Raw genomic sequence first — 21645 nt, 5'->3', positions numbered from 1 at the left:
AAATCTCGTTTAGTAAAAAGTTATTTCGCATAACATTGTTTAGCCTAATAATGGTATGGCCAAATCTTGAATAGCCTAATAATGCTATGGCATAGGTTTATACAAAGTAATAATATTCGTTTGGCTTTAACTTTGACGGAGCGTCTACCTACATAGCGCAAACTGGTGCCTTTGTATTGTTTCCGCTGTTTGGAAAACGCTCCGCTCCGCTTCGCTGCGCTCCGCTTTAGTTTTGATGAACATGTGCACCTAACACGCCTCTCCTCGCTTTGCTCGTCGTCGCACCTATTTTTAGGTTTCGATCTCATGGGGTTTGTAATAATTATATTGGTCGTTAACTTTCGATTTTTTGATCATACAATATCGTGATTTTCGGGATGTAGGAGAAAAATACCACAATTTGTACATTATTTTACTACATACTTAATATATTATTTATTAAGATAACATTAGGAGAAACAAGATTATACATAGGTATAAACGAACATAAATTTGAGCAAACGAAACTTAGGTGTTTAAAGATTGTGCCTAAAGAGTTTTAGACGAAACGAGCCTTATGCCACATAAGTCTTGGCAAAGTGATGGTTCGGCCAAAAAAGTTTAGACCATACGAGTTATGCGAAATGAGTTTTGGTCAATAAAGATTATGCCAGATGAGCGGAACCCGGGTGTAGATAGTTATAAAATTGCAGTTAAATGAGTATATTTATCTGCAATAATATACTGTCATTTTTATAATATACACTTTTGTAATCTTAAAAAAAACTCGCTTTGAATAGAACAAAACTACACATTAATAACTAATTATATCAGTCTTATTACAAGCGGGGATTATGACAGGCGAAATGATAAGAAGTGTTATCATTTAATCCGTCTTATCACGTCCATTGCACACTTGTGCCTTAAGTGATAAGTGCATTAAGTGTTTGTTGCAATGCTTCGTTTGGTGTAATTATGTATCTATGATATGTGTATAATTGTATATATTAAAGGACATATATGACTGAATGATCTTGATGTCAATTTAAGGTTAAGTACGTTATATAATTTTCGATATTTAAGATTACTCGTTCCACCAAACAACAATGTAATACTGTATCGTCTATAGAATTGTTATTTATTGCCATAGTTAACTAAGAATATAGTTTCCTAAGAAATAATTTCCAGAATATAAATCACAATTAACAACATTATATTTGCATAAACTGTCGGGGCGTCGTGATTGGTCGAGGTCTATGTCCGTTAAATAAAATATAATCGGTTCTAAATTCAAATACAACAACAGATTTGAGTCGTTAAGATTAGAATGAGTTCGAATGTGTGAGAAGCAGTGAAGAGCTTTCGTTATATTACTACTATTTTTATTATGATTCGTTACATTTGCATTTTTAGGGTTCCGTAGCCAAAATGGCAAAAACGGAACCCTTATAGTTTCGTCATGTACGTCTGTCCGTCTGTCACAGCCGATTTACTCGGAAACTATAAGTACTACAGTGATGAAATTTGATGGGAATATGTGTTGTATGAACCGCTACAAAAATATGACACTAAATAGTAAAAAAAAGAATTGGGGGTGGGGCCCCCCATACATGTAACTGAGGGATGAAATTTTTTTTTTCGATGTACATACCCGTGTGGGGTATCAATGGAAAGGTCTTTTAAAATGATATAAAGTTTTCTAAAAAACATTTTTCTTAAAGTGAACGGTTTTTGAGATATCAGCTCTCAAAGTCGTAAAAAGTATGTCCCCCCCCCTCTATTTTTATAACTACGGGGTATAAAATTCTAAAAAAAATAGAGGTGATGCATGCTAATTAACTCTTTCAACGATTTTTGGTTTGATCAAAGTATCTCTTATAGTTTTTGAGATAGGTGTATAAATTGACATAATAAGTTTATTATATTTGCTGCTACGGAACCCTTTGTGCGCGAGCCCGACTCGCACTTGGCCGGTTTTTTTTATAGTAAGATTTCATTTTAAAACTGTTGCTTAAGTTTTTAATAGCAGGGAAATATTATATAAATTTTGTCTCCATTGTGTGCAAGTGAAAGAGCTTAAATAAGTTCTTAAGTAATAAGCATTTAAATAGTTGCACCTTGCTGTATTTTTTTCTGATTTTTTTATAGGTATTAGGAAGATTGTTCTTTTGTTAATAGGAAAAATATAAAGTAAGTATACATAACATAATTACTTAAGTAAGTATATGAAAATATTGTTAATTTATTTTGTCTTTGATAGTCAAATATTATCATTAATATTTCTAATTATGTTAAGTATATACAATTTTCATTAATGTTTTAGAAAGTCAGATCTTTTTCTTGCATTTTTTAAACTGACATCACCACAAAATGCGTTAAAACTCCAATCAATCACCTCGAGTCTCACCTACCCAATTCACTTGTAGACACGGCGATGCCTCTACAAGTCTACATTAATCTTCGCAATTATCAAATTCTCACCGTGCTCATCTGCATACACGCACACACGCACGCGCACGCACGCGCGGCGGCGAGATCAAACACGCGCCGACCCTTTGTACGCGCCGCCAGCACGCGCCGTCCCGCTCCCACGCTCGCGAGACGAGCCTGCCGCGCGCGGGAGCGAGCGAGACAGGCATATAGCTGGCTATGTAGCCGTTAAATGTGAATATTTCACCTCGTTATCGAGTCTTGTTTGTGTTAGATAGGGATGGGATTGAATTAGCAGTCGATGTTGGTTAATTGTTACGTGTTGTTGTTGAGATGGGGTATGTTTATTGTAGCTGTTGTCAATAACAATTAGGTATATTCCAATCCTTCTCAACTCTTCTCTACTTCAGTTAGTAGGACTAGGAAGTAATTTGCTTTGAAATATTTTCTGGTTCATCACAATTTTTATTAAACCATTATTCGGTAAGTATTAGGTACTGTTAATATACTTATGGTTTTATTTTTACATTATTACTTTTAAAATAAGTCATTAATCGGTGTTATTAATATTAATACTTCGCTATGAGTTGCAATCGTTGAAAGTAGAAAAGGTAGCAGAGGATTTTAAACGAAAGAATCGTTAATCAAGCACCTTTCAGTTAACAACACGTAAATTCATAAAAGTTGTTAAGTTACCAATAATTTAATACCATTATAATTTATCGACACCGATACTCGTCCCATCCCTAGCTCGTAGTAAAGCACAGCTCCCGAGTAGGCAGGCAAGACAGGAATCTGCCGATATCGAATGCTAGTAATTAAAATGGACTTATTGCCTCTGAATTTACGAAGGTTCCCTGGCCGTATCCTGTACCCCTAGTGCTATAAATGTATGCAGTTAGATAATGCACTATACTCTGAATCGTAAGCGCACAACTTATTTATTGTTGTAGGATGCCCAGTAAGTTTGTTAGTGTTTTTAATCACCCTAGGAAATAAGATAAATTCGTATGTGGTGGCTTTAAGTTGGTAAATGAAAACTTATTATAAAAAATATAAATTATTTGTGACCTGTGGTGCTTACCGCATACACATAATATGTACTAGTGATGTAACGAATATGTGTTTTTGGACATTCGCGAATGCGAATGCGAATGCGAATATCTGATATCGATATTCGCGAATGCGAATGCGAATATTCAGTTTGTGTTCAAATTTGGCGCCATTTGTATGGTTTGGTGGCAGTCTCGTACTGAACAAGGTACGTTCCGTTCTAGGCGCATTCCGAATCAGACTAGCCAATAATATTAGTCAGATTTTTTTAAAAGTAGCTCCGCTTTATTAAGCTCCGTAACTGTTAGGACACATTGCGACTGTGTGTGGTTTCTGAGGGCGACTTACATTTAAACGTATTGAAATCTATGGCTGTCTTGCTCGGATAATATACTGTCAAAATACGCTTTTTGTTTGTTTAAAGAGTTAATTTATATTTAGGTCCTATGAAACTATTTAAGGTCGGCTTCTGCTGAATTTCGGGTGATTACGATTAAATAGGCGATTTCTTCCAAACGCAGCCATACTTTGAACTGTGGAACCACCTTGATGGCTACTTAAAAACCTCGCTTGGGTTGACTCAGGGCGCTAGGACCGAGCGTGCGTGTTAAAACGTAAAATTAGTAAAAAAAAATGCATATTTCAGAATTCGAATTTTAGGAATTACCCGTCCGCACATCGGTAATTAAGAAATCAGTTAAGTTATTTAAATGATTGTTTCTTCATCCAAAAGCTTGTCGTTTTTGTTCACTAAGTTGTGAGTTTAAAAACCCTAGCTCATATTTTTTTTGTATTTTCCGGAATTAGCCGGCTAGGATAATTCCAAATGTTGGAACATTTCATTATGAAATTCTGTGGATCGGGTAATTTAGAATTATAAATATCACATAAATGTGTAAAAGTACTTCTGGACAAATCTAGGCAATATTAAGAAATATGTTTTTGCGAGGTTAAAGTTGATCGAAAAATACTTAAGTACCTTTAGCTTAAATTAACTAAAACTCATTTTTCGATGTAATCGGAATTACCCGCATAAATTCGGAATAACCCTCGAGCAATGAAAAAAATATCAACTTTTGAAACTTAAATCTTTACGAATGCCGAGGGTATTTACATAATCCTATTAAACAGAGTTTTAGGTTGTATATTCAAGTATACAAAGCGACCTTACATGAATAACAATAACCCAACCAGTTCTGATAATGTGACAAAATACGAACATGTAGGGAACTCGACCAAAAACCTTTTGGAATAACCCACCTTCACTATATCTAATGTTTCGTTTCCCAAAGTAAATAAATAATACCAACTGATAAAGTAAGACCGGTAATGTGATAAAGAGGGTAACTAGTAATAAAAAAGTTATAGAGGAATGGATTTTGATTTGTTAACCTACCATTATTTTCAAATACTGATATTCGCAAAACATTCGCACAAAATTTTGCGAATGCGAATGCGAATGCGAATATCCAAAAATATGCGAATATTCGCGAATGCGAATGCGAATGCGAATATTCGTTACATCACTAATATGTACTATGGTAAAAAATGATACCTATAAAAATACGCAAGGTGAATATTAACTTAACTAAATCCATATTAGGGAAAGATAATTCGTAATCGGACTACAATAAAGAGACTGAACATGAACCGGTATTAACCCTGAAATGGCAGGGCGGGCCTCAGGGGCCCCTTTTAATATTTTAGCGGAAAATGACATCGTTAACCCCCACCCCTCCGCTTTGCGCATTAGTTTTTCCTTTTGATGTTCAGTTATGCCCGAAGACAAAATATAATTTAAATTATTTTGATGACAGCCTTGTTTTTTTTTTAGCTGGAACTTGCGATTGAGTTAAAGTTTTTGCGATGTGGTTGACATTTTTTTTATTGAATATGACTTATAATATGTAGATTAGAATATAACGTTTCTCATTTAGCACAGCGATATGTAGGTAAAGGAAATGCGGAACATAAGTTTGTAATTCATAGTAAATACTTTATTCGATCTCAACACACAAAAAAACAATATTGTCATAATTCTACGAAAACCCGTAACTTTTAATCCAATGAGTGGTTAAATCATTTAATTTCTTAATTTACTGCGTAATTTCAATGTATGAAAAGTTACGTTATTGAATTCAAAATTGCATTTAAGTAAACACTGATTACTACGAAATACCAATAAAAACACGTAAAATTTAAGAGCCGCTTTATTGCGCGCGGAGGATACACTTTTGCATTGAAATTACAGATGGGTGTTTAACCCTTCCCTGCGGGGGGGTCGCGGGGACCGGGTGGATTTGCGTTAAACAATTCATACATTTATATTTCCTTTGAAGTGCTGCCGCAGGCGCCGCCCGTGTCAACTACAGGGTTAACCGTGCCTCTACCTGTTTGTTTCATGTAGGAGAATAAAATATGAAGCATTTTATATTTATAAAAAAAAACTGTTTAACGAGATATGAAATGGGAGCTGTTATAGCGTGCTGTGGTAGGAGTGACTGAGGTTTTTTTTTGCAATCGAACAGAGATAATTTATATCCTCATTTGTCTCATCTCAAAGTATAGACATAATCCAGACTGGAGTACCGATATAAGGCAGGAACGATACCTATTCAAATGCATGAGAAAGGCCGAGGTCAGCATGTTCTGGCGTTCCGTGTTATAGCATGTCCATAGTTGTTGAAAATGATAATAGTATTGTTTTTGGCAGCAGGTCTCTATGTTACTGATTTTATTTTTCATGGACGTTGACGTGCACAGGATTCTACTATGTATGCAATTGGCTTGAAGGAACCTGCTTCCTAACAAAAAAATTATTTATTTAGTATTCACCCTTTACGTTTCTCATCATTTGTCACACAACATTCGACAGCTAATAAAGAAGTCTGAATTATCGTAATTCGCCGCGCGGGTCAAATACACCCCGTCGCTGTCCTACAACCCGACATTAACCCTTTGACATGTCGTGTACTTTAATTGCCCCTTTTTGTTTCACTAAACGGTGTCCGGTGCCCACACGCAACGCAGGGTTAAAAGATTCTCATCGGGGTTTCTTTTTACCCCTCACCGTAAAACTATTTTGTACCTGTTTAGCATATATCTCAGTAAAACGGGCATTAGTTTAGATTGTTGGATATGTGTTGAAAAATGTTATCTTAGCTTTTTAGCCATGTTTTGGTCACTATGTTCACAGAATTTCATGATTCAAATTCCGCCTTGTACTTTAGAACTCATTTAAAATTAGTATATAGCTAGCAGGTATGTAGGTACCATAGAATAAGGAGTACATACTAATTATTTTATGGTAGGTAGTAGGTACGGTAGATAACTTATGTTCGTATGAAACCCGTAAAACCTTATCATTATCGACAAGTGACATTATAAAATAACCATCAGTAGTAGAACGATTGTGTGGTGTGCAATTAATTTTATAGCTTATTTATAATTTTATGAGTCTGTCCCTCTAATTATGGCTAGATTAGTCGCTTTGTAAATCGCCTAGTAGGCGAGGACACAGCTAATTGGTTAAATGACTGTCCACCCGTTTTAAGGGGTTAATTTCCCATGGTTAAAGTAAGCGAAACTAGTTTTTTGTGTTATTTTAATTTAATGCTATATTTCATAGTAAAGGGTTGGTTGGTAGGTCCTGTAACTAGTTTCATTAAGTTAAATGTGGCATTAATTCTGTAAAGAAATTCGAAATAGATATCCGCCGCCGTCGAAAAACGAAGGAAAAGCGAATATCTCATTGTCGTTTAACACTATTTGTGGTCCACAAATTGCATTACATTCACACCAACGGAAATAGTGGGAATCGCTCAAATGTACTGAAAAAACGAGACAGACGTACCATTAGACAGCGCGAGTGAAAAGGACAGAGAGTGTCTCGGAGAATTTTTACGATTAGTCCGGGAGACAATCATGAAGAACGATTTAATTTTAACCCATTGCGTGTCAACGCATTTGGAACTTTCAGTGCAGGGTTTTAAAGTTACTTTGTTGTGTAAATTAGCAATTGAGAGATTTTATTTGCAATGGTGGAGGGATGCAACGTATGCGCAAGTGAAATGCACATGATATTTTTAAATGGCGTTTTAAGAGAGCTCAGAATGAGTGATTCACATTTGAACTTTGCTGGTCTTATTTAGTTCGTGATCTCATACTTAATTTGTAATTTGAGACACTATAACAGGATCCACTTTACTCTTTAAAAATACATTGTTGCGTTAGGCTGAATAATTTACTCTAAATACGTTTATGGTCAGATCAAGCTTCTTATTCTGATCAAACATAATTACATAATATAAATATGTAGAGCTGTCAAAAAGGATGACTTATTAATTATAAGAGCGTTATTAATTATAAAGAGTTTTTGCTTTAAATTTAACCCTTCCGGCGTCATGCGGACATGCATTCTATTCTTACATTGTTATCTTTTCAATATATATATCTAGGCTTAAGTCCCAGTCGGTACAGTACAGTCGGTAATAGTGATCGTGATCCGCCATGATGCTAAGTGGCTCGTTGACGATCAGGCCCAGACTGAATCACTCACTCGACTGATTGAGATTGATGTGCAGACGCATTTGCATAGCTCGCTTCAGCACATCACTATCACATTACGGAGGGGTCTGGGAAGATATGCTTTTGGAATATGGAAGGAATGTTCAGATACTGTACCACCACCGCGTACTCGTATTAGCAGTACCTAAATAATCCTGCGGCGTCGCTTATATGTCAAAACTGACATAACTTGTATGGATCTGACAGCTGTTTGACAAATATGACAGGAAATGCGCCACTCTAAGCTCGCTCCAGAGTATAATATACAAAGTTACATAATCTGTATCCATTATATGTATCCAAAATTCATTCGTAGGCCATTATTCTGATAGTATGGATTTAAGTAACTAAGTAAAGTTAACGTTGTTATTAACATTTTAATTTTTCACGCTAATTCATTCAATGTCAGAAAACAGTACCTGTACTAATAATATTATCTTCTGCCAGAGGAATCCTGAAAATATTAATATTTTCACCATAATAATAATTTCCTCTAAAATTCGTCCGAAGACGCGCCGTCAAAAACATATTTTGCATGCCCTTCCGTCTATACCTTATATACCTTACAATCACCTATAGCGAAGGGAAATGAAATACAGCACTCCCAATAATTCCCAGAGCCCGTTGTGGCGCCACTGTCTACATGAAAGCTTGGAATCTTTCAATGTTGCCAGTGTAGAGTAGGTAGAGAGACTATCGAACTTTGCATCCCAAATTTTCATCTGTGTGTATAGTGAAGGTACTCTGAAAGGTCAACAACCTCCCCCTGAAGGGTGCAGGCGGTGGGGGGTGGGGAGGGGCTCCCCTCGATATTTGCCGATCAGAATATTCCGCTTGGTCTAGGATTTAAGGATTAGATTTTCAGTTTCCTTCAAATGCATTTTTACAGTGTTCGCCGGGATTGCTTTGTTTCGTCGAAAGTTTTCCGCTTTTTTTTTTTTAGAACAACAGGGGTTTTGATTTGAAATTACAGTTCATATATGTAGTCTCATTGCTCTTATGTTCTCCCTTTCTACACCATGCTAACAAAACTGTAGGCTAATAAACGTAATAAAAATTATTTACCTACTATAACTATAACATTAAGCATAAGTATGTACTTACCTAATATCGTAATATAAATAAGAACTATCCTAATACATAATAACTAAAAATAAACTAGTATTAAAATCATTTAAAAACATTGTTAAATGTAAGCCCTTTTTTCTTCAAGATGCTTTTCCGAGTTGACGCAGCCCCTAGGCCATTGTTCCGCATCATTACTAATCTATTTCCGCCATCTTGCTCCGCCGACCGGAAGCGCCGGAACCGGAAACCCTGTAACGAGCCCGTGTGTCTATTATATTAAATCTTGCAGGCTGCTGTAGAAAGGAGAATGTTTACAAAAGGTCCTCGAAATTTGCTTTCCATCTAATGAAAGAGTGATTTTTAATCGTATTCGAAAAAAGGAGGAGGTTTTCAATTTGTCTGTATGTAATTTTTTTAATTAGTAGCTGACAGATAAAGCAGTCTGGCCAATCCTTTTAGCTCAGTGACTAAACCCTCTAGTGTTAGTTACCGACACGCTAAGAATCATTGCAGAGCTATAGTTATTGGCTATCGCTTAGCAATGCAATTTCTTTCATGTCAGTTCTTTTAATTCCAGTTTTAAATCTATATATAATACCTATACCTGCCTTACATGTCTAGTAATTTTCATATATTTCTATGACTCAATAAGTAAATAACAAATACGGATTTCCGCTTATCAATATTCGAACACATAATGTTCTGGATATTTACAAGTGTCCAAACGACACGATAAATCAGTGCGTGTTAACTGAATGTAAACACAGAGACATGACCGGAACGGAAAGGCACACACAATCGGTGTCGGAGTCCGGAACTCGTAATCCATCTCGCAGATAACAAATGTCATAAAGGGGGAAATGTGTAATACGTCAAAATATCCCCCACACGGTGGGTTCTTGGGAGCGGTGTGGTTTTTTATGGACAACCCCTTAGGTTATTTTTTTTACTGAGTAGTGGTTTGTTTCTTGAATAGCATTTTACTCAATTGACATATAGTACCATTTGCTGTTTGAAGTAGCACGCACTTATTTGTCTAAACTGAAAAATTCGCATGTATGTACAAGAAATAAAACAACACCAAAATATCTCTGTGGGGCGATCGATCAGATTGACACATAAACTCCTACTAAACTAAGTCTCGACACCTTTAGCTCACTCACCCCACTTCCAAAAACGCCTAAAACTAGACCAAAACTCTCAAGGTTACAAACGCATACCTATCACACACACCGGCACATACAGGGTAGCTACTCTTGCTTTACAAAACACGGAGAGCTGTGAAAACCACGAGTCTATCTCGTTGCACTAACCGTACCGTTAGCAAAACAGGTCCCCAAAACCTCGTATGCCGTCGAGCAATAGTAGCCCCCCAGCCGCGTTGCCATGACGACGCAGCATCCTACACTCCGCCCACCCTCTCAAGACTCTAACGCCCTACTTCGCCCGTATTGGCGAACAGAAGGGGTGGCGGTCGGACCCACTCCGTACAATTTTCATGGTATTTTAACTGCAGCGCTGAAGCGAACTCGGCGGATGTGTTCGGGTCGGGAAAGTCGAAATTGATCCGGAACGGAAGCCGAAAGGTGGGCTTCTGGTAATGAGGGTAGCTCTTCGGTCGCTTCGTGTACTATTTGTATGATTGTGGAGGCATAAACAAACCGTATTTCAAACCGATAAGTCGCAAATTTTGAACTGCAGACGTTGGGTCTGACTTTACAAATAACAGATCTCTCAATCTGAGTTCTCATTAGTTCTAGGAAGACGTTAAATGCAATGCAAATTAATTATGGACATAGAGAATCTGCAAGTCCAAATATGTTATGATATGGATAAATATTTTTTAACTGGTCGTAAATAGAGAAAACCTGTGAGTTTATTAAACAAATCTGACAATCGTAGTAACATGATCGTGAAGGAGTAACAAATGTAATTACAGTAATGACTGGTAATTGTGACGGCGGGTCGAGGAGCTCGCGAGCTCTCGAATCATCCGCAACATTCGGCATTTGCCTCGTTAACAAACCCATTCAATGTTTGAAGTATTAGCCGCGTATTTGTCGATGGAGGCGTATTTCTCGCGTGCTGGCGCTGCGAGCTCCAATTAGCGACTGCCACTCCAGTCGAGAGCGGTGACGTCACAGGCTTTCATGCGGATTCAATAACTACCCTCTCGGATTCCTTTAATAGGCCCCTCGGCCACTCCACCTGGCCGTCATTAGCGACCTCCTCAATTCAAAATGTTAGCAAAAAGGTGACGCGACAACAGCCTCTCCCACTCGCTGAAATGTTAATAAAATTTCACGTAAGCCGAGCCAACTTGAATGCATAATAGGTGCCAGTGATAATTGGTGCACGATGTGATTTAATTTTTAAATTATTACGAGCTGTCAGTTGAACAAAGCGCGCGCGTCGTCTTTTGTTTTTGCCGGTTGCGCCATAGACAAATCTTATTATGAAAATATTTTCAAATTAAGAACGCGCCGCTCCCGCATTATGCGTCGCTCGACTGTCATCATTGTCTATGGAGCCTCTTTTTGTTCCGACTCGCATGTCGAGGCATTTCGACCACCGTTTCGGTTATTTTTTTATTATCCTTCTTTTTTGAAAGAGCTGTCGTCCCGAGCGTGAATGGGAGGCTTTTGTTTGTCCGTGTATTATTATTAATTAGTGCAGGCTCTTTTGTTTGTGGTAATTATTGTCTTAATAAGCAGTTCCTGCTCTTCAAGTTTAGACTGGTACTGGTGGAAATTGTCGACCTTTTTTAAATGGCTTTCAAATTGGGCCCGGGCTATTTCTGGAGCCGTTTCGGAGCTCACCTATACTCAATATTTATGGCTTTTTGACGCCACTTAGCTACTGGTTCGCTCAAATTGCATTAACGGCAGGCAATATTCAAGCATAAGTACTAAAACGTGCCTGGTTGTAAGTCTTGTCATTTATTTTACGTAATAAAGTGATGAAAAGAAGTCTCGTTTAATTAGAAGTGAGTCTCTGGAAGTGCGACATGGCTGAATGGCCCTCGTTGGGCGCCATTTTGCATAATTGGGATCCGTTGTGAGGGTAGGGCGAAATTTATACCGCACCGCCAATTTCACCATCCGCTTGTCTAAGCTGATATGGATGGTGCCACCTCGGAATAGAAGTTACATTTGTTTGCCAGGTGCCCACTCCGTATCTCGCCAATTTAGTTGCTAATGACGCTTCTTCTAGCCAACAGCAAGACTGTAGCCGTCTCTCACGTAGCCCGTTATGTAATGGAAATTAGGCCTATATTCGCGTGCCAACAATGCTATTTGTTTTTGTCACACCTCAGGTTGTTGTTTCGGGTTTGAATGTAATTTTGAATAGAAAAATGTATTAATCCTTCGCGTGGGCGTCCGCAATGAAAGAGTTTTTCCACACTAAAGTTATGAGTCTAATTAAGACTGAATACGTTTTTTGTGCCCATAGAAAATGACGCATAATTACTGACATCGTAATTTATTAAATGACAATCATCGACGTCGTTGGCCCTTTATTAGTACTAATTGTTGTAAGCTGCTTTGTGCGTTTCAGTCTTTTCGATATAAAGGCTTTAATTACACAATTTCGTTTGAAATAGGATCCAATTAAAATTATTATCGGCCCCGGAGAAAACGTAGGCGATTTTATTTTCAAGTTGTTAAAATTGTTAGTCCTTTACAACCCATACATTACCTTGTGGCACGCCATTAATTTATTTTTCTTTTGTTCCAGGCCAGTAAGATGGGTCTCCCGGCCGGAGGGGGGTTGTCTCTGTTCTGTCCCGGAGGAGAGCTGGGGCAGCCCCCGCCGGCGCATATGGGCATCCCGCCGCCCTACCAGCTAGACTCCAAACTAGGTGAGACATCCATATAGAAAAGCAACAATATATTGGAGGAGCGCTGGCTTTTATCTAGAATGTTCGACGATCAGGTTCGATCCCTGGATAAAACAACTTTTCTCCGCCGAACCCAATGACATGTTGTTGTTGTATTCTAGCATACGCACCCAGATCCACGTATTTCTACAAATCAACCGCAAACTTTTCCCAATACGAAACTCCATCGTCATCCGATTTCAGATACTGATTTCGTTCCATTCCAATTTCGAATTACGAATCCTGCGATTCTTATTTTGAATTTGGTGGGACGTATTTTGAAATTAGAACGTTGGTGGAATTTGGTGGTAGGCAATACGTGGATCCAATGTTGTATTCTTTCTCCTCGTAGCCCAGCTGAGCTTTGGAGGATCTTCGCCCAAATATTACCGCGGTGGGCAATATGGCGATGAGAGGATACCCTTTGTTAGTGAGTCTCAGTCGCTGCATTACTAAAAAATAGATTTAATTAGACCCCGAATTAAAATAATTACTTACTGCGTGTTGTGTGTCGTCGCCACTCAAAGCATCAAGTAACTGAGCGCTCGCATGATTATCTTGTAATTAATTCATGTATTCCTTTATAACCATTGTTTTACCAGCGTTTCTTTTCAATGTTATCACATATTCTTTTCAAGCTTTTAGTAAGTGTTATTATGTTTATATTTTTTCTGTATTTGGAGCAGCCTTTTGGAAATTATAGTTATCTAAATTTTTTATTTTTTTCATCCCAAAACTGCTTTAGTTTTTTTAACATTTTCATAATCAACGTTATGACAGTCAATTATATTATATTTTAAACAATTTCATACCCTTCCGTATATATCAGCGATTAAGTGTCTGGTAATATGATCTTATAATTCCAAATTTATAATTCCATTAAATCCATTGGATGGCGAACAATCTTAGGCGTATTTGCCATCTTCATCACATTTTATTAAATAGTCCAATTCATTCATTTCAGCAGCGGGGTTGGCGCGGACTCCCATGTACCCTTTTGCCGGGGGCACCTACCCTTACCCTATGCTTAGTCCTGAAATGTCGCAAGTTGCGGCGTCTTGGTAAGTGAGATTTGTGTTTTATTATAATAATCTTAAATGTCTTTTTCTTATGTTGTTATTTTCGTCGAGGCTGGCCTAAGAGGTAATTGTTGAACTACTAAAATGCTTTCAAATTCTGCTGTAGTAAAAATGGCAATAGATTTTGTATCGTCATGTTTGTTTAGTTTCTTGCTTTCGACCACGTTATGAACTTTATAGATTTTTACGTTACAATCATGTTTATTATTATCGATGTCTTATTTGTCAATTTCTTCCAGGCATACGCCGAGCATGTACCCCATATCTTCGGCTGCGAGTGGGTTCCGGAGTCCGTACCCCACGTCTCTGCCTATTACCAGTTCTAGTCTTTCAAGGTAAGCATCTAAATCAACTTCAAATTAACTGTTCATTTTATGATTATTAAAAAAGCCATAAAAAATATATTATGCCATTGCTCCCGATAGTCCCGATAAAATATTTAACTACCCTTTTGTCAACTTTAAAGTTGGTAAGCAAATCAATGGATATTGAAACCCGCCATAAGGCTAGAAACTACGTTTAGAAGACACCAGCGCGGTAAACTTTTTAAACGTTAAAGGCCAGCTAAAAACCAGCTCTCAAGCATTATTATTGTCTGCAGCACATGCCGACCCGGTGCCTTTTTCACGCTCTGGACAGCAACCATTTATGTTACTCTTCGTTCCATATTGTAACTGTTTCCTGTATTTTTAAGACCTTTAGCTAGTCAACACGTTACAAAAGTTTTCAGTCGCGCTCGCTCTTGAAGCCGCACGATGCATACAAAAACTTTGTCACGTCTTGACCTACGCGTCTTACGTCTCTTAGCCCTAAAGTAGTTCCAACACTAGTCCACCCCAAACAACCCTGGCCAACAGTAAATGACTGAATAAGTAGTAGTTTTGTCACCAGCGAGCTGTACCGGTTCTCGCCCACGCTGGGCGGCGGGCTGGGCCTGGGGCTGGGGCCCGCCCTGGTGCCGCCGCCGCCCTCCAAGGCCGAGCTGGAGTCGCATCAGCGGTATGCCAGGTATGGAACTTTTTTATGTTTAACTATGAGGGGTTTTTGATTGACCGTTGTAGTGAATAGAGAGGAGTATCTACACTGAGAGAAAAAAGTACAAAAATAGTGTTGAAGTTACTAAAATGGGTGTTATTCCCAGTACAACAAATTTACTGTTACTGTTACAATCGGACTTTTGTAAATTCAGTTTTGTATAAATAAGTAAATAATATGTGTAGACATTACACAATAGATATAGCGAATTTTATAAAACTTTGTCATTTTAAGTTTAACAAAATAGTGTCTTTTAGTAGTACCTCTGTAAATATTACTAAACTTTGTGTTACTTACAGACGTTGTTTTGTGATACTAGTGTTTGTGTTTTTATTATTACTGAACATATTTTTCGTTTTGTAATGTGTAGACTAGGGAATACATTAGCATACTGAGATTCAGTAGTGTGTTTAGTAATTTCAGCTAACTATTTTATATATTCTACATTTGTGGTGTGATTATTATACATAAAATTTGTAATTTCTAATAATCCTTTAGTATTGTCTTGACTAGGAAATACATTGGTGAAGTTAAATATATTGTGGGTGTTTTGTAATTTCAAGTACTCGTTTTTGTGATCTCATTAGCCATAGCGCAGGCCATACCGGGAATGAAGCGTTAGGAAACTGAGTTCGATCAGCTTCGCTCTCGCAGCTACCGTCTCTATACCACAAACATTATTAGTCTATGCTCTATACGTACTTAAGATCTCACTATGAACTGTGAACTAAAGTATGATACGATACTTGTAAAAGTCCAAATCTGAGCACTGTTTAGTGGTAGAAGTACGTACCAGAAAGTCATTATAACACAAGAAAACTTAATACCGCGATGTAGACTATTGCATAGTGACATCTGTTAGCGGGCATATGAACTAAACACTAACAAAGGCTACATTAATTTTTAGTATAATGAAATACTCGGAATAATCATTGTGGTCACTTGTAAAAACAAAATATTCATTTGGGATTACAAACTTTGTTTGATTTCACAAATGTATGTTTTTCATCAGGGCTACATTAATTTTTAGTATTAAGAAATATACTCGGAATTATCATTGTACGTTAGAAAATACACAGAGAAGAAATTACAAAGCAACGACACTCAACTTCACAAATCGATACACTTGGTATTATGAGGGAACTGTAAATTTTATTTAATGTAGTAATACCATAATTTTAAAATGTTTTTTGTTGTTATTACATTTGGATGTTTTATAGTAATTAAACAAGCCTTTGTGAAAATAATTAATACTGTATTGAAATCAATAGGCATTGTAAATCATATGATTTTTTAATAATACCCTCAAAAACAAAAGTCATGTTATAGATATTACAATATGGAAATAACAAAAGTTTTTAATAATTATGTTTCACTATTATTTTAAAGTAAAGTTCTGTTGGATTTATTTTAAAATAGTATTAACGGGCATTGCAAATCGATTTTTTTATTTCTACAATAAAATTTCTCTCAGTGTATGCAGAGCTGACCGCCAACCTCCAGTAGTGGAGAGGCACTAGAAGAAGAAGAAGTTGTAGTGCGAATTACTATCGACTAAAGTCGACAATATTCGTGATACGCACACTGTAGTCGGTTGGTTGGTGCAGCGCTGAAATGCTGTGTTATACATGCAGACATCTGACGCTCCTTATTCGCTAATCTGACTGGCTAAACGTTTCACCTTGCTGACAATTGTCTCCTTAAACCAGAGAAGCTCCAGTGTTTGTCACCGACACAACACACTTAGGTTTTGATTGCTGTAGCGGGTGCTAGCAAAAGTATTCGTCTCTTTCAACCAAGACTTTACAATCTGTAGTCTCATTTATAGAGCGTCCCACACACTAATTAGGTAGTTGCAATGAAATATAACTATATGGAATACAAAATGTGTTTGTGCACATTAGGCTAGTAATTCAATAAGATGTGTAGCAATGTATCGAGCGGATCTAGAGGCTGGTAATTGATCATAATGAAGATGTTTGCGCGGTGAATCACGCGGTCTGCTCCTGTTAGACAACTATGTGAAATAATCTCATTATTATGTACAAAATACGGGACATTATGTAATTTTATTTGCAAACATTAAGCCATATAGGTACCTGTGTCGCCGAAAATGTATTATCATTATTTATTTAACATAATTCAATTACTTTTATGTTTTATTTATGTATCTAGAATGCTTTGGAGTAAACATTTCGGTCGTGGTACATAAAGATTTATGATTAGGCGCGACAGTCTCAAGTTTATTATCAGATTCAAATTAAGCCGCATTTACAGACAATAACGCCGGCTAAGGATATTCCGGGTTCTAATTCACGGATTACTTGCAACATAAAGGAGATTTAATGTTGCCAAGAATCAATGTACCGGGCCGCAGTCGAACAAACCATATACGGTGTCAAAGGCTATTACGACAAGGCCCCGCGGAATCAAAGCAAATGCATCCTTAGCCGACACTGAACAGAGTACAAGATCTAACGCCACGGTCGATGCGCCCACCAATTTGCTAAATAGCTACATTAATCTGCAACACGCGTCCTTAATAGAGCAAAGTTGCGAGCGATTTGTACAAAACAACAACGCTCATTGAATTAAAAAACCTAATAACACGTTTCGAACTAAAAAGTATTGCACTCGATAAAATATACCCTTTTACGCGCGTAAAAGCTATCATTGCCCGATCGCTATCGGCCATGCCATTATACGACTAAGCACGGCGCACCCCTTGTTGAATTAGATGGCTGATAAGCGCAGGGCTGGGGCTAAACTAGAACGGTCTTCGACAGATGCGCTTGAAAAACACTAAAAAGATTTCCGGTTAATTGGCTGTTTAACATTATTTTCGGATCAGAATGTCCAGCGACTGAAAATACGCTACAGAAACACTGAAAAACGACTTCCTGCGACACTAAACCCGAGACAGTGTACTATTCATTCTGTCACCGAAATTTATCACTGGCCGTCGCGCGCGCATGCCTACAATGCTTAAACTAATATAGATTTTAATAACCGAAATTAGTTCCGAGAACGTTTAAAATATACGACTTCCCGCCGAAGTATGGCCGCAGGAAAAAGGGCAGTTTAAAAAAGGAAAAGTTAAAGAAAAAAGGTAAAATAAAAGTAGGTTGAACACAATGCGGAGCGCTTCCAAACGAGGTATTCAGCGCCCGCTGTAATTATGTGTTTACTACCGATAGCAAATAAACTACTTAGTGAATCTACACTATTTCAAACGGTTTTTAGAACAAACATTTCACTCCACATGGATGATAATTATTAAACTGTTTTCCAAAACCACCACATGATTTTTTCCGAAACTAGGATAAAATTTTCTTAAAAGTCGTAGTTCTTAAAAAAAAAAGTCCGGTGCTTACAGATTACAAAAGTCTCCATAAATAGACGCGCCGTCCAATACATGTAATTTCGAAAATAATAAGCTAAAATTATTTACAAAAGGAGAGAGTGTGTGTAACACATTTTCCGTATAGCGGTCCCTTCAGATTGGTATCGCGTGTTATCACGTTTAAAAAAATTATACCCCTCCTTATCTGAGTTGTGCATCGACCGGTCACTTGTTATTTTAAATTTATTTCTCTCGGACATGGCACTTTGGTGCTTTGTAATGTTATGTTTTCTCTTACTCGTAAGTATTAGTAGTATCTTTTTTTGAAATTAGCATTTAGTATTGTGTAGATTTAATTTAAGGAACGATTGTTAATTTCCACAAATCGTTTTAAAATTTAAAAAAATAATTAGTAAAATTATAACTCACCTTAAAAGATTGTCAGTAAATTGTTAAATTTATAATTGTTCTATTCCGCCCGACACCCAAAAAATATCCATACCATAAAGTTATTTAATCACAAAGCGGTTCGTTAAGGCAGCCATATTTCAAATTGGTAACTGGTTCTGCCGACGCTACCTCGTCATAGTAACCCGTTAACGGGCAGGCGGGTCATATATCATCTTAATTAAATTTCACTGCCACCAGCTTATTTACATCCACGTATTATGTACGGAGGAGTGGATTTTTTCACCTGACGAGTGTTCAGTTGAGAAATTACGCTGTTGGTTTATAGGTATTACCTGACAGCTTTTTTCGCGATGTCATTGGATTTTTTCTCGGGGTGTTGCGAAATTTTTGTACCCCTTTTTGGTAGTATTCGTGCCTTTATCCCATTTTTTTTGTTGTGTCTTGTATCGGGGAACACCCAAATATTCCGAAAAACTTTTTTCCGAATTTGAAAACACCGAATATGTAATTTACGAAATATTACAATACCGATTTTTTAAAATGCCGAATTCTAAAAATAACGTAAATTATAATTTCGAATATTATATTCACGAAGATTTGTTATTACAATTTTCAAATACACGAACGTTAAAAAATACGATTACTTAAGCATACGAAAAATAAAATACCGATTTATTATAATCACGAAAAATTCAAATCCCGATCGAAAATGTGATAATTCGTGATTTTGACAAAAAAACCATAAACGTCACCGTAACCTTAGACCCAAAACCTAAAGATAGGTGCGACGACGAGCAAAGCGAGGAGGAGCGTGTTAGGTGCACATAGATATCGAAAAACAAAGCGGAGCGCAGCGAAGCGGAGCGGAGCGTTTCAAATATAGAGCAAAATGCTCGGAATTTTATGGTGTTTAACCTTAAAAACCTTAGGACCTAAACCTAAAGATAGGTGCGACGACGAGCAAAGCGAGGAGGAGCGTGTTAGGTGCACATAGATATCGAAAAACAAAGCGAAGCGCAGCGAAGCGGAGCGGAGCGTCTCAAATAATATAGCTTAAAAAGTATTGTTAAATTGTATACGGATTACGCTGTTAATAAACACACTATTCTTAATAACTATTTCTTGTCAACTAAGATACATTCGGGAATTTGTATTTTCGGAATAATAAATTTTCAGGATTCGTAATTTTAACAATTCGATATAATAAAAAGTCGTACTTTTAAAACATCGAAATAATAATATTAGGAAAATTGACTTTCGTCATTTTAATAAATATGTTGTTTGAAATTTCGTTTATTAACTATTCGTGATTTTCGTTATTCGGAAACTTAAAATTCGGGATTGTGAATTATTCGGAATTATGAAATTCGTAATTTTAAAAATCGTTATTTTCATATTCGTAAAAAAGTAATTCGGATTTATGTAGTGTACCCCTTGTATCGGAAACTCATTAATCAACTAGCCTTTCTTACTGACTTTTTGCATAAGATAGGTAGGTATTTCAAGTTAATATTTTTGGGAAACTTTTTCATCCTTCGTTTTATTACATGCATTGGTTACAAGATCATTTCTTCTCTTTAATTCTTTCTCTAACAAATAATTTGTATATACTTGGACAATGCATAACATTCATACTTATATGTTTTTCGGAAACAAAGCTCTTACAAAATCAATTTAAATACACAAACATACATAACTTTCGTCTGTGTAATGCACTAGACACAATAACACATATTATAATAATAGTTTATCTAGTAAATATAATAAAATAGTATAATAAAAAGTGTTATTTACGAGGTGTACCGGAAGTACAGTGACATTACACCCGCGTAGTGGGAATAATAAAATGTAAATGAAAAATAAAATATCAAACTATAAATTAAATGATTTAAGTGACGCGACCTCCGCCTAGAATTCATTATAAAAATACATAAAAATACAGCTTTTCATATTTATTGTACTGTGAAAAAAATATTGTATTATATTTTTTTATAATTTGGACGGACACTTTGTATTTTCAACGATACAAATTAATGTAGGTAGGTAATGTACAAAGGAAAATAAAAAAAACTTTCCTACCTATTTTATTTAAACTACGTGCCAACGCGCCGATTTGTTTACAACATGTACAGAGAATAAGTATGAACTCTTGTCATTCTGCATCTTAATATAAACGTAATTTTTCTATTAGGAATTATGTAATGAATGCAGACCTTAGATTAACAATATGCTAACTTAACTAAACTAATGCCGAGTTTCGGAAAGGAAAATTAAGTTAATGTCGGCATTAAATCTATGTCTGTCTCTTTCTGTCCATGTACTGTCAAAGCAAGGCAGCAATACATTTAAGCTTAAAGTTCCTTTCTGCATCTCAACGTTATGGGTCGATTACACCTAACGAGTACAGTGGTGAGACAGTATACTCGGCCGATCCTCGACCAATGAACGGCTAGCAAGTGACCGAGTGCGCGGCCGACTGTACTCGTTAGGTGTAATCGGCCCATAAGTTCGTTCGTACATTGTTAATGTAAGCTGCAGACAGCAGGCGGCGGCGGCGGCGGCGGCGGCGGCGCGGGCGCAGCGCCGGAAGTGCGTCTATTTCCAACAGGACGGGTGCCTTGTTTATTGTCACCGTCGTCGCACTGTAGCGACGGTGCAGTGGGAAGGTTCAAACGACTTGGTCTTTCTAAAGTTTGCAGCGAATGCACTTTTGTACCATGGCCTATTCATTCTTTCCAAGATTGACAGTTAGTCAAAGCACAAAAGTGTAAGTTCAGCCAACTAAAGGAACTATCAAGATG

The 21645-nt window shown here is 37.0% G+C and overlaps 1 protein-coding gene across 11 annotated transcripts in view; it reads left to right on the top strand.

The window, feature by feature from the left end:
* The window catches only part of LOC105381194 (protein pangolin, isoforms A/H/I/S), a 105037-nt gene that overhangs the window by 74281 nt on the left and 9111 nt on the right, over positions 1 to 21645 (top strand). For 4 of the 11 annotated variants that reach the window (XM_038110188.2, XM_038110185.2, XM_038110196.2 and 1 more), the window contains exons 5-9: positions 12835 to 12958; positions 13329 to 13406; positions 13941 to 14037; positions 14295 to 14390; positions 14932 to 15063. In XM_038110188.2, the coding sequence (XP_037966116.2) occupies positions 12835 to 12958; positions 13329 to 13406; positions 13941 to 14037; positions 14295 to 14390; positions 14932 to 15063 (527 nt within the window). The remainder of the gene's footprint in view (positions 1 to 12834; positions 12959 to 13328; positions 13407 to 13940; positions 14038 to 14294; positions 14391 to 14931; positions 15064 to 21645) is intronic. The other 7 variants (XM_038110197.2, XM_038110194.2, XM_038110187.2 and 4 more) reach the window with 6 other exon arrangements.

The sequence above is a fragment of the Plutella xylostella genome, chromosome 27 (assembly GCF_932276165.1).
Source record: "Plutella xylostella chromosome 27, ilPluXylo3.1, whole genome shotgun sequence".
Taxonomy (NCBI): Eukaryota; Metazoa; Arthropoda; class Insecta; order Lepidoptera; family Plutellidae; genus Plutella; species Plutella xylostella.
This window is presented reverse-complemented; position numbering and strand designations above follow the sequence as displayed.